This window comes from Staurois parvus, unplaced genomic scaffold (assembly GCF_062004578.1).
Source record: "Staurois parvus isolate SC_StPar_1 unplaced genomic scaffold, SC_StPar_1.0 ptg003785l, whole genome shotgun sequence".
Classification (NCBI taxonomy): domain Eukaryota; kingdom Metazoa; phylum Chordata; class Amphibia; order Anura; family Ranidae; genus Staurois; species Staurois parvus.
Genome location: NW_028321581.1, coordinates 1,319 through 13,447, shown reverse-complemented (window position 1 = coordinate 13,447; position 12,129 = coordinate 1,319). Strand labels below are relative to the sequence as shown.

The following is a 12,129-nucleotide window of genomic DNA, read 5'->3' as shown; positions in this document are numbered from 1 at the left end:
TTTCATTGTGGCCTAAAAGGCCGAAAGGGGTGTTTTCGGCCGAAATTTTCGGCCACTGAAATTTTGGTACATCCAATCCAATTACACAAAAAAACATACATAATACAAAAAAAAAAAAAAAAAGTACATAATACACCAACCTGCCACGCTCACCACTTCCTCCAAGTGTTCCCCGACCTGCAAGCCGTTGTATTTCTGAATGAATTCCGTGAGGGACAAATCCACATGAAACTTGTGCGGATAAGGGTCATCCTTGGTACCTTTCAGCTGTTGGATGGCCTGGGTCCTTATTTTATAGTATTGCTGCGGAAACAGAAACATTGCAAATGTAACACTGGAACAATAAAGTTTTGAGTGTTTAAAAAAGATCTTCTGACTCCGGTCACACAAAGGGAAGAACCCCCTACTGGTCGCACAAGGAAACTGCAGCGTTACAGAGCTCCGGATGACGCCCGCTGTGACGAAACGCGTTGGCCGGGGCTAGGCACTGACGCACACGTTGAAAGGGATCTGCATGCACTGGATTAGCGATACATTCGTTTCGCCAGTGGTGCGCCTTCTATCGCTGAGAGGGGTTGTATACATATGATTCTGCACTATTTAATGGTCATGGAAATAACTCGCGGTTTTATCTCCGGGATATATGTATCAATTTATTAATTCGGTATTATATTTACATCCAGTGTAGGGAGCTGTGAATGAAGTGAATCTCGCTGTGAGCGCTGTATTTTCTGAGTGTACGGCTCCATGTACACAAGCCTACCGTGACCACCGACTGGAGTTTAGGGTCCCTTTCAAATTCACTTTTGTTTTCACCAGCTCATATTTCCGTTAGTGGCGACCTAAAGGAGATGACGTTACCCTGAGTAAAATATATGCCAAAAAACGGTCAGGCTTTAACCACTTCCACGGTGGCAGTGCAGGCTCCCCACGCCCTGCTTGTGCACGCTCCCTGGGAGCGCGCAGCACCGCGATCCGGTGCCCGCTATGTCCTCCAGACACAGTGGAACACCGATCGTCGGACAGGACCTCTGTGCGAAGTCCCGATCATGTGATCACTGATTGGCCAATCAGTGATCACATGCAGAGTAGTAAGCAAGATGTCACTTCTGACATCATTGCTTACTATGTGTACAATCTGTGAATGATCACCGAGATCACATGGTACAGGGCTATTCACAACAGCCTTGTACCATGTGACAAGCTGCGACCAATCACAGCTCTCACAGTATTTCTCAATGGCTGCAGGAATGGAGCCAGAGAGAAGGCGAAATGATTGCTTTTAAAGACTTTATGGGTGTAAAAGCAATCAGTGTAAAAAAAAAAAATCTTCATCACCTCCCACAAGTAGTACAGTGTCACCATGGTGACACGGTCCTGTTAGGGTGACAGTATGAAAAAAACAAAAAAAAAAAACAAATATAAAAAAAATTAAATAAAAATGTAAAAAAAAAAGGTTTAAAAATTATAATTTTTGGTTATAAACTAATTTGGGTTATTTTTTTTTTACTAAAAAGATAACGGAATACATTTTGGCCAAGAATTATGATGAAAGATTATTTATTTTCAAAATTTCATAAGAACACTTTTTTTCAAAATGTTTGGTCATTTTCATTTACATAGCAAAAAAAAAATAAAAATCCCAGCGGTGAATAAATACCACAAAAATTAAGTTGTATCTGTCTCAAAAAATGCTAAAAAAATTCATATGGGTACAGTGTTGCATGACCGCGCAATTGTCATTCAAATTGTGAAAGCGCTGTAAGCTGAAAATTGGCCTGGACAGGAAGGGGGGGGTGAAAGTGTCCGGACTGGAAGGGGGGGGTGAAAGTGTCCGGACTGGAAGGGGGGGGTGAAAGTGTCCGGACTGGAAGGGGGGGTGAAAGTGTCCAGACTGGAAGGGGGGGGTGAAAGTGTCCAGACTGGAAGGGGGGGGTGAAAGTGTCCAGACTGGAAGGGGGGGGTGAAAGTGTCCAGACTGGAAGGGGGGGGTGAAAGTGTCCAGACTGGAAGGGGGGGGTGAAAGTGTCCAGACTGGAAGGGGGGGGTGAAAGTGTCCAGACTGGAAGGGGGGGGTGAAAGTGTCCAGACTGGAAGGGGGGGGTGAAAGTGTCCAGACTGGAAGGGGGGGTGAAAGTGTCCAGACTGGAAGGGGGGGTGAAAGTGTCCAGACTGGAAGGGGGGGTGAAAGTGTCCAGACTGGAAGGGGGGGTGAAAGTGTCCAGACTGGAAGGGGGGGTGAAAGTGTCCAGACTGGAAGGGGGGGTGAAAGTGTCCAGACTGGAAGGGGGGGTGAAAGTGTCCAGACTGGAAGGGGGGGTGAAAGTGTCCAGACTGGAAGGGGGGGTGAAAGTGTCCAGACTGGAAGGGGGGGTGAAAGTGTCCAGACTGGAAGGGGGGGTGAAAGTGTCCAGACTGGAAGGGGGGGTGAAAGTGTCCAGACTGGAAGGGGGGGTGAAAGTGTCCAGACTGGAAGGGGGGGTGAAAGTGTCCAGACTGGAAGGGGGGGTGAAAGTGTCCAGACTGGAAGGGGGGGTGAAAGTGTCCAGACTGGAAGGGGGGGTGAAAGTGTCCAGACTGGAAGGGGGGGTGAAAGTGTCCAGACTGGAAGGGGGGGTGAAAGTGTCCAGACTGGAAGGGGGGGTGAAAGTGTCCAGACTGGAAGGGGGGGTGAAAGTGTCCAGACTGGAAGGGGGGGTGAAAGTGTCCAGACTGGAAGGGGGGGTGAAAGTGTCCAGACTGGAAGGGGGGGTGAAAGTGTCCAGACTGGAAGGGGGGGTGAAAGTGTCCAGACTGGAAGGGGGGGTGAAAGTGTCCAGACTGGAAGGGGGGGTGAAAGTGTCCAGACTGGAAGGGGGGGTGAAAGTGTCCAGACTGGAAGGGGGGGTGAAAGTGTCCAGACTGGAAGGGGGGGGTGAAAGTGTCCAGACTGGAAGGGGGGGGTGAAAGTGTCCAGACTGGAAGGGGGGGGTGAAAGTGTCCAGACTGGAAGGGGGGGGTGAAAGTGTCCAGACTGGAAGGGGGGGGTGAAAGTGTCCAGACTGGAAGGGGGGGGTGAAAGTGTCCAGACTGGAAGGGGGGGGGGTGAAAGTGTCCAGACTGGAAGGGGGGGGGTGAAAGTGTCCAGACTGGAAGGGGGGGTGAAAGTGTCCAGACTGGAAGGGGGGGTGAAAGTGTCCAGACTGGAAGGGGGGGTGAAAGTGTCCAGACTGGAAGGGGGGGTGAAAGTGTCCAGACTGGAAGGGGGGGTGAAAGTGTCCAGACTGGAAGGGGGGGTGAAAGTGTCCAGACTGGAAGGGGGGGTGAAAGTGTCCAGACTGGAAGGGGGGGTGAAAGTGTCCAGACTGGAAGGGGGGGTGAAAGTGTCCAGACTGGAAGGGGGGGTGAAAGTGTCCAGACTGGAAGGGGGGGTGAAAGTGTCCAGACTGGAAGGGGGGGTGAAAGTGTCCAGACTGGAAGGGGGGGTGAAAGTGTCCAGACTGGAAGGGGGGGTGAAAGTGTCCAGACTGGAAGGGGGGGTGAAAGTGTCCAGACTGGAAGGGGGGGTGAAAGTGTCCAGACTGGAAGGGGGGGTGAAAGTGTCCAGACTGGAAGGGGGGGTGAAAGTGTCCAGACTGGAAGGGGGGGTGAAAGTGTCCAGACTGGAAGGGGAGGTGAAAGTGTCCAGACTGGAAGGGGGGGTGAAAGTGTCCAGACTGGAAGGGGGGGTGAAAGTGTCCAGACTGGAAGGGGGGGGGAAGTGTCCGGACTGGAAGGGGGGGGAGTGTCCGGACTGGAAGGGGGGGGAGTGTCCGGACTGGAAGGGGGGGGGGGGAAGGGGGGGGGGGGGAAGTGTCCGGACTGGAAGGGGGGGGGGGGGGAAGTGTCCGGACTGGAAGGGGGGGGGGGGGGGGGGGAGTGTCCGGACTGGAAGGGGGGGGGGTGAAAGTGTCCAGACTGGAAGGGGGGGGGTGAAAGTGTCCAGACTGGAAGGGGGGGGGGGGGGGGGAAGTGTCCAGACTGGAAGGGGGGGGGGAAGTGTCCGGACTGGAAGGGGGGGGGGGGGGAAGTGTCCGGACTGGAAGGGGGGGGGGGGGGAAGTGTCCGGACTGGAAGGGGGGGGGGGGGGAAAGTGTCCGGACTGGAAGGGGGGGGGGGGAAAGTGTCCGGACTGGAAGGGGGGGGGGGAAAGTGTCCGGACTGGAAGGGGGGGGGGGGGAAAGTGTCCGGACTGGAAGGGGGGGGGGGGGAAAGTGTCCGGACTGGAAGGGGGGGGGGGGAAAGTGTCCGGACTGGAAGGGGGGGGGGGGGGGGAAAGTGTCCGGACTGGAAGGGGGGGTGAAAGTGTCCGGACTGGAAGGGGGGGTGAAAGTGTCCAGACTGGAAGGGGGGGTGAAAGTGTCCAGACTGGAAGGGGGGGTGAAAGTGTCCAGACTGGAAGGGGGGGTGAAAGTGTCCAGACTGGAAGGGGGGGTGAAAGTGTCCAGACTGGAAGGGGGGGTGAAAGTGTCCAGACTGGAAGGGGGGGTGAAAGTGTCCAGACTGGAAGGGGGGGTGAAAGTGTCCAGACTGGAAGGGGGGGTGAAAGTGTCCAGACTGGAAGGGGGGGTGAAAGTGTCCAGACTGGAAGGGGGGGTGAAAGTGTCCAGACTGGAAGGGGGGGTGAAAGTGTCCAGACTGGAAGGGGGGGTGAAAGTGTCCAGACTGGAAGGGGGGGTGAAAGTGTCCAGACTGGAAGGGGGGGTGAAAGTGTCCAGACTGGAAGGGGGGGTGAAAGTGTCCAGACTGGAAGGGGGGGTGAAAGTGTCCAGACTGGAAGGGGGGGTGAAAGTGTCCAGACTGGAAGGGGGGGTGAAAGTGTCCGGACTGGAAGGGGGGGTGAAAGTGTCCGGACTGGAAGGGGGGGTGAAAGTGTCCAGACTGGAAGGGGGGGTGAAAGTGTCCAGACTGGAAGGGGGGGTGAAAGTGTCCAGACTGGAAGGGGGGGTGAAAGTGTCCAGACTGGAAGGGGGGGTGAAAGTGTCCAGACTGGAAGGGGGGGTGAAAGTGTCCAGACTGGAAGGGGGGGGGGAAAGTGTCCAGACTGGAAGGGGGGGGGAAAGTGTCCAGACTGGAAGGGGGGGGGAAAGTGTCCAGACTGGAAGGGGGGGGGAAAGTGTCCAGACTGAAAGGGGGGGGGAAAGTGTCCAGACTGGAAGGGGGGGGGAAAGTGTCCAGACTGGAAGGGGGGGGGAAAGTGTCCAGACTGGAAGGGGGGGGGAAAGTGTCCAGACTGGAAGGGGGGGGGAAAGTGTCCAGACTGGAAGGGGGGGGGAAAGTGTCCAGACTGGAAGGGGGGGGGGAAAGTGTCCAGACTGGAAGGGGGGGGGAAAGTGTCCAGACTGGAAGGGGGGGGGAAAGTGTCCAGACTGGAAGGGGGGGGGGAAAGTGTCCAGACTGGAAGGGGGGGGGAAAGTGTCCAGACTGGAAGGGGGGGGGGAAAGTGTCCAGACTGGAAGGGGGGGGGGAAAGTGTCCAGACTGGAAGGGGGGGGGGAAAGGGTCCAGACTGGAAGGGGGGGGGGAAAGGGTCCAGACTGGAAGGGGGGGGGGAAAGGGTCCAGACTGGAAGGGGGGGGGGAAAGGGTCCAGACTGGAAGGGGGGGGGGAAAGGGTCCAGACTGGAAGGGGGGGGGGAAAGGGTCCAGACTGGAAGGGGGGGGGGAAAGGGTCCAGACTGGAAGGGGGGGGGGAAAGGGTCCAGACTGGAAGGGGGGGGGGAAAGGGTCCAGACTGGAAGGGGGGGGGGAAAGGGTCCAGACTGGAAGGGGGGGGGGAAAGGGTCCAGACTGGAAGGGGGGGGGGAAAGGGTCCAGACTGGAAGGGGGGGGGGAAAGGGTCCAGACTGGAAGGGGGGGGGGAAAGTGTCCAGACTGGAAGGGGGGGGGGGAAAGTGTCCAGACTGGAAGGGGGGGGGAAAGTGTCCAGACTGGAAGGGGGGGGGAAAGTGTCCAGACTGGAAGGGGGGGGGGGAAAGTGTCCAGACTGGAAGGGGGGGGGGGGAAGTGTCCAGACTGGAAGGGGGGGGGGGAAAGTGTCCAGACTGGAAGGGGGGGGGGGGAAAGTGTCCAGACTGGAAGGGGGGGGGGGGGAAAGTGTCCAGACTGGAAGGGGGGGGGGGAAAGTGTCCAGACTGGAAGGGGGGGGGGGAAAGTGTCCAGACTGGAAGGGGGGGGGGGAAAGTGTCCAGACTGGAAGGGGGGGGGGGAAAGTGTCCAGACTGGAAGGGGGGGGGGAAAGTGTCCAGACTGGAAGGGGGGGGGGAAAGTGTCAAGACTGGAAGGGGGGGGGGGAAAGTGTCAAGACTGGAAGGGGGGGGGGAAAGTGTCAAGACTGGAAGGGGGGGAAAGTGTCCGGACTGGAAGGGGGGGAAAGTGTCAAGACTGGAAGGGGGGGAAAGTGTCAAGACTGGAAGGGGGGGAAAGTGTCAAGACTGGAAGGGGGGGGAAAGTGTCAAGACTGGAAGGGGGGGGAAAGTGTCAAGACTGGAAGGGGGGGGAAAGTGTCAAGACTGGAAGGGGGGGGGGAAAGTGTCAAGACTGGAAGGGGGGGGAAAGTGTCAAGACTGGAAGGGGGGGGAAAGTGTCAAGACTGGAAGGGGGGGGAAAGTGTCAAGACTGGAAGGGGGGGGAAAGTGTCAAGACTGGAAGGGGGGGGAAAGTGTCAAGACTGGAAGGGGGGGGGAAAGTGTCAAGACTGGAAGGGGGGGGGAAAGTGTCAAGACTGGAAGGGGGGGGAAAGTGTCAAGACTGGAAGGGGGGGGAAAGTGTCAAGACTGGAAGGGGGGGAAAGTGTCAAGACTGGAAGGGGGGGGAAAGTGTCAAGACTGGAAGGGGGGGGAAAGTGTCAAGACTGGAAGGGGGGGGAAAGTGTCAAGACTGGAAGGGGGGGGAAAGTGTCAAGACTGGAAGGGGGGGGGAAAGTGTCAAGACTGGAAGGGGGGGGAAAGTGTCCGGACATGAAGTGGTTAAAGAGAATCGATTGGCTGCTGAAAAAAATTATATCAGGATCATGAGCGACCCCCCCCAGTGCAGCCATGATCCCAGTAGAACCACTTCAACCTCAGACTGTTCATAAACAACCTAGACATGGGAAGTGGTTCATTGACTCTTGCTGTGAGCGCTGTATTTTCTGAGTGTTAAAAGAATGCATACTTGAATAGATTTTTTTTTTTTTTTAAATTGGAGTTTAGTGTCCCTTTCAATTTCACTTTTGTTTTTAACAGATCATATTTCTGTTAATGGGAGTGGTACATTCCTTGAAGTCACGCAGCTGATAAGACAGGCGCAGGAAAAGAGATTAAAACCGAATTCTGCTTATAAAAAAAAAAAAAACCTGAAATAATTTCAACCATGAAAGGAAAATATATGCAGAAGAAACTGCATATATTTTGCCTTCCTTGGTTGAAATTATTTCAATACTTCAAGACCGGACCTATTCTGGCACTCTGTAAAAGATTTGTATTTTTTTGCTAGAAAATTATTAAGAATCCCCAAACGTTTGGAAAAAAAAAAAAAAAATACTTGAAGACCGGGCCTATATATATATATAATCTTCAGCATTCTTTTTTTTTTATTTTTATATATATATTTCTTTGGCATATATACAAAATGAATGCTGAAGGATAGATAGATAGATAGATAGATAGGATAGATAGATAGATAGATAGATAGATAGATAGATAGATAGATAGATAGATAGATAGATAGATAGATAGATAGATAGATAGATAGATAGATAGATAGATAATAGATAGATAGATAATAGATAGATAGATAGATAGATAGATAGATAGATAGATAATAGATAGATAGATAGATAATAGATAGATAGATAGATAGATAGATAGATAGATAGATAGATAGATAGATAGATAGATAATAGATAGATAGATAGATAGATAGATAGATAGATAGATAGATAATAGATAGATAGATAGATAATAGATAGATAGATAGATAGATAGATAGATAATAGATAGATAGATAGATAATAGATAGATAGATAGATAATAGATAGATAGATAGATAGATAGATAATAGATAGATAGATAATAGATAGATAATAGATAGATAGATAGACAGATAATAGATAGATAGATAATAGATAGATAGATAGATAGATAGATAGATAGATAGATAATAGATAGATAATAGATAGATAGATAGATAGATAGATAGATAATAGATAGATAATAGATAGATAATAGATAGATAATAGATAGATAGATAGATAGATAGATAGATAGATAATAGATAGATAATAGATAGATAATAGATAGATAGATAGATAGATAGATAGATAATAGATAGATAGATAGATAGATAGATAGATAGATAGATAGATAGAGAGTGTTTTTTCCAAAAGTCTAGTGACCAGGATCAGGGATCAGTGGAAGAGGAAAGGGTCCGCTAACCTGCCGGGGTGTTGAGGGATACCAGGATCCCGCACGGCGAGGCGTCTACAATAATATGGAGAAAAGGGCAGCAGAGGATACAAAGGCCCAACAGTCATACCTTCTCCGGCACCCCGAGTCTCAGATTTGAGTACAATGGGGGGCCCTACATGGGAAGGAAAATCAGAAACTTACATTGGGATCTAGACTTTCCTCATCAAGCTCTTCCGTCTGCTCGGTTGGCGTTTTTTCCGTTTGCTCTTTTTGTTTCGCCTCTTTTTCAGCAGCTTTCTTCTCGGCCTTCATGCGCCTTTTCAACTCACTAAAGAAAAAAGAAAGAAAGATGGGAGTCAATTAGCGCTGTGCGATCCGGCCATCATATCGCATTTACTTTTACAGAGCAAAATAAACCTGTAGAGGAAACGGATCGCACAACGAATCAACTCCTCTGATTGGCTGCTACACAAGTTATCCCTTTATGTTATTTGGCGCATAGACAGACTCCACCCCCTATTCCCACAATGCAGCGCTCCACTCTTGATCACCCTATTGGAGCTCACTGACTTCTATCAAATTTTGGAAGGGGCTTGTAGGGGGATACGGAGGTCTCTTTCAAATGCTCTTTAGCAGAGTGAGCCCCCTGACCCGGCTAATAAAACTCCCATCTAATTGTGGAAAAAAGAAATGAATGGCGCATTCCGAGAAAGCGGCTTCAGACTGGCTCCATCCAGGCGACCCTGCCGACGCGTTTCATCCTGCCCACATGGCATACTCAGAGGAGGGGATAAGATGTAGCAACGGCGTACTCTGAGAAAGCGGCTTCAGACTGGATCCATCCAGGCTACCCTACCGACGCGTTTCATCCTGCCCACATGGCATACTCAGTGCGGCATTGCTACATCTTATCCCCACCTCTGAGGAAGTGGCTTCAGACTGGCTCCATCCAGGCTACCCTACCGACGCGTTTCATCCTGCCCACATGGCATACTCAGTGCGGCATTGCTACATCTTATCCCCACCTCTGAGGAAGTGGCTTCAGACTGGATCCATCCAGGCTACCCTGCCGACGCGTTTCATCCTGTCCACATGGCATACTCAGTGCGCCATTGCTACATCTTATCCCCACCTCTGAGGAAGTGGCTTCAGACTGGATCCATCCAGGCTACCCTGCCAACGCGTTTCATCCTGCCCACATGGCATACTCAAAGCCGGGGATAAGATGTAGCAACGGCGCACTCTAAGAAATTGTCATTAGCCTGGCTCCATCCAGACCACCCTGTTGACGGCCAACACAACCCTTTGTAGGCACATCTGCAAAGGAGGCCCATTAGGTGTCAACCATCAAAAAGACAATACGGAGCACATTGGCCTCCACCATCCCCGGGGCTGAAACAGGAGATTCATGGAGAAAAAAAAAAGTTGGTGGGGCACAGAAGACGGGAGAAGCACACCAACCTTTTTGTCCCATGAAGTGCCTGGCCAGTGCAGAACGGAGAGGAAGCGGGGAGGCGCTTGCCCAGGAAACTGTCCTGAAGTGCCCGCTGGGCCCAGACCGGGCACCTAGCCAGGCCGAGGAGAGCTCGAGACATCATAGCAAAAACAACTCCCAACCCAAAACCGGCTTTACCACCTGCCGAGGAGACAACAAGGGAGAATTAGGACGGCAGCAAAACCAAGATAAACATCTACTGCAGCCTACGCCTCCAACATGAAGAGATTATCTTGTCTGAAGCCCTTGCTGCCCACCGACCACATACGTGCAGCAGCAAAGAAGGGGGAGGGGGTTAAAGTGGTTGTAAACCCTTCTATACACCCAGTGAAGTGACTGGCCTCAGGTGATACAAAGATAAAACAAATAAGTTACATAAGTTGTACCTGTTTATCTGCAGTATCCCCTTCTATACATCCATTTAAACACTTCAAGTCCGGACGCTTCCCCCCCCCCTTCCAGTCCAGACACTTTTACCCCCTTACTGCCCAGGAAAATTTTCAACTTTCAGCACTGTCACACTTTGAATGACAATTGCGCGGTCATGCAACACTGTACCCATATGAATTTTTTTTAGCATTTTTTGAGACAGATAAAGCTTTATTTTGGTGGTATTTATTCACCGCTGGGATTTTTATTTAGAAAAAAAGTGTTTTTCTTATAAAATTTTGCAAATAAATATTATTTCATCATAAATCTTGGCCAAAATGTATTCTGTTATCTTTTTAGTAAAAAAAAAAAAAAAAAAAAAAAAACTCAAATTAGTTTATAACCAAAAATTATAATTTTTAAACCTTTTTTTACATTATTTGATTTATATATTTTTTTTTTGTACATACTGTCACCCTAGCAGTACAGTACACTGTACTACTTGTGGGGGGTGACGAAGATTTTTTTTTTTTTTACACGGATTGCGTTTACACCCATAAAGGCTGTAAAAGCAATCATTTCTGTGTCTGGAGGACACAACGGGCACCGGATCGTGGTGCTGTGTTAAATGTGAGTTAAGGACCTTAGATTGTACGCTCCTCGGGGGCGGGGACTGATGTGAATGTACAATATATATGTAAAGTGCTGAGTACATTGACGGCGCTATAGAAGTACCTGAAATAAATAATAATTAACAACACCCTGAAAGCGGTCCGCAAAACGATGTGCAGAATGGGATCGCATAGGTGTGAATGCCCATGTGATCCGATTCTAGTGCGGACCCAAAAAAGGGTCCTGCATGTTTTTGGCGCAGGTGCGGTGCGAATAGAACCGTGCAAAATGTACGACTCCGATCGCACCGCACACAAATCGCATGTGATCTGCAGAGGAATGCGGCGCGGTTCCTGTGCGAATCTCATGCGATATACAGCACCGCATATATGTGAACCCGGGCTGAATGCGAGTTAGGGACCTTAGATTGTACGCCCCTCAGGGGCGGGGACTGATATGAATGTACAATATATATGTAAAGCGCGGCGTACATTGACGGCGAAACGACTCTGGCAGCGAAAGGGTTAAGTGGACCCATGCATCGCCATCTTTGGAATGATGAGATCGCTAAAAAGTGAAATTCAAACTGGAGGTCACCCGGTCAGTCGCACAGAGCTGTACGGGGTTTCCTGCACAAGCTTCGGAGGGCTACTTTGATTGATCAGCACTGGGAGGCCGACGCCTGCTAGCTTCGAAAAGCCAGGCAGTGCGACATTTGGCCCATTTCCTTCCCCGACACGTCAGGAGGAGGAAAGTCTGCGGCAATATTTATAGAACAAAAATCAGAACTGAAAGTAAACACACCGAAATATCAGGTTGGGTGGGTTGGGGGGGGCGGGGGTTGGGTTGTGAAAAAAAATTCCCAGATGACCCAACCCTTTAAAGTGCAACAACTGTAAATGCAACACATTTTTTTCTCATGTTGGACAGGGCGAGGCTCCATTCACACTTGTCATGCGACAAGGTCACGTGACAAGTCGCAGCCCATTGTTTTCAATAGCACCTGGCCGGACCTGTGCGACTCAACCGCTTCCCGCCCGGCCGCTGTATATAAACGGCTGGACGGTGGCAGTGCAGGGGTGGGTCGCCATTCATAAACGGCGCCCGCCATTTTAGATTGTGTGCGTTCCACAGGAGCGTGCGGCACCGCGATCCGGTGCCCGCTGTGTCCTCCGGACACAGTGGAACACCGATCGTCGTACAGGACCTCTGTGTGAGTTCCCGATCATGTGATCAGTGATTGGCCA

The 12,129-nt window shown here is 51.0% G+C and overlaps 1 protein-coding gene across 1 annotated transcript in view; it reads right to left on the bottom strand.

Moving 5' to 3' along the window:
- LOC149427417 (lysine--tRNA ligase-like) overlaps positions 1–10,062 on the bottom strand; it is a 32,348-nt gene extending 22,286 nt beyond the window's left edge. The window contains exons 1-3 of the mRNA XM_089668062.1: positions 9,868–10,062; positions 8,608–8,734; positions 141–303 (exon numbers count right to left, since the gene is read on the bottom strand). Of these exons, the coding sequence (XP_089524188.1) occupies positions 141–303; positions 8,608–8,734; positions 9,868–10,004 (427 nt within the window). The 5' untranslated portion in view covers positions 10,005–10,062. The remainder of the gene's footprint in view (positions 1–140; positions 304–8,607; positions 8,735–9,867) is intronic.
- Positions 10,063–12,129: the final 2,067 nt, after the last annotated feature.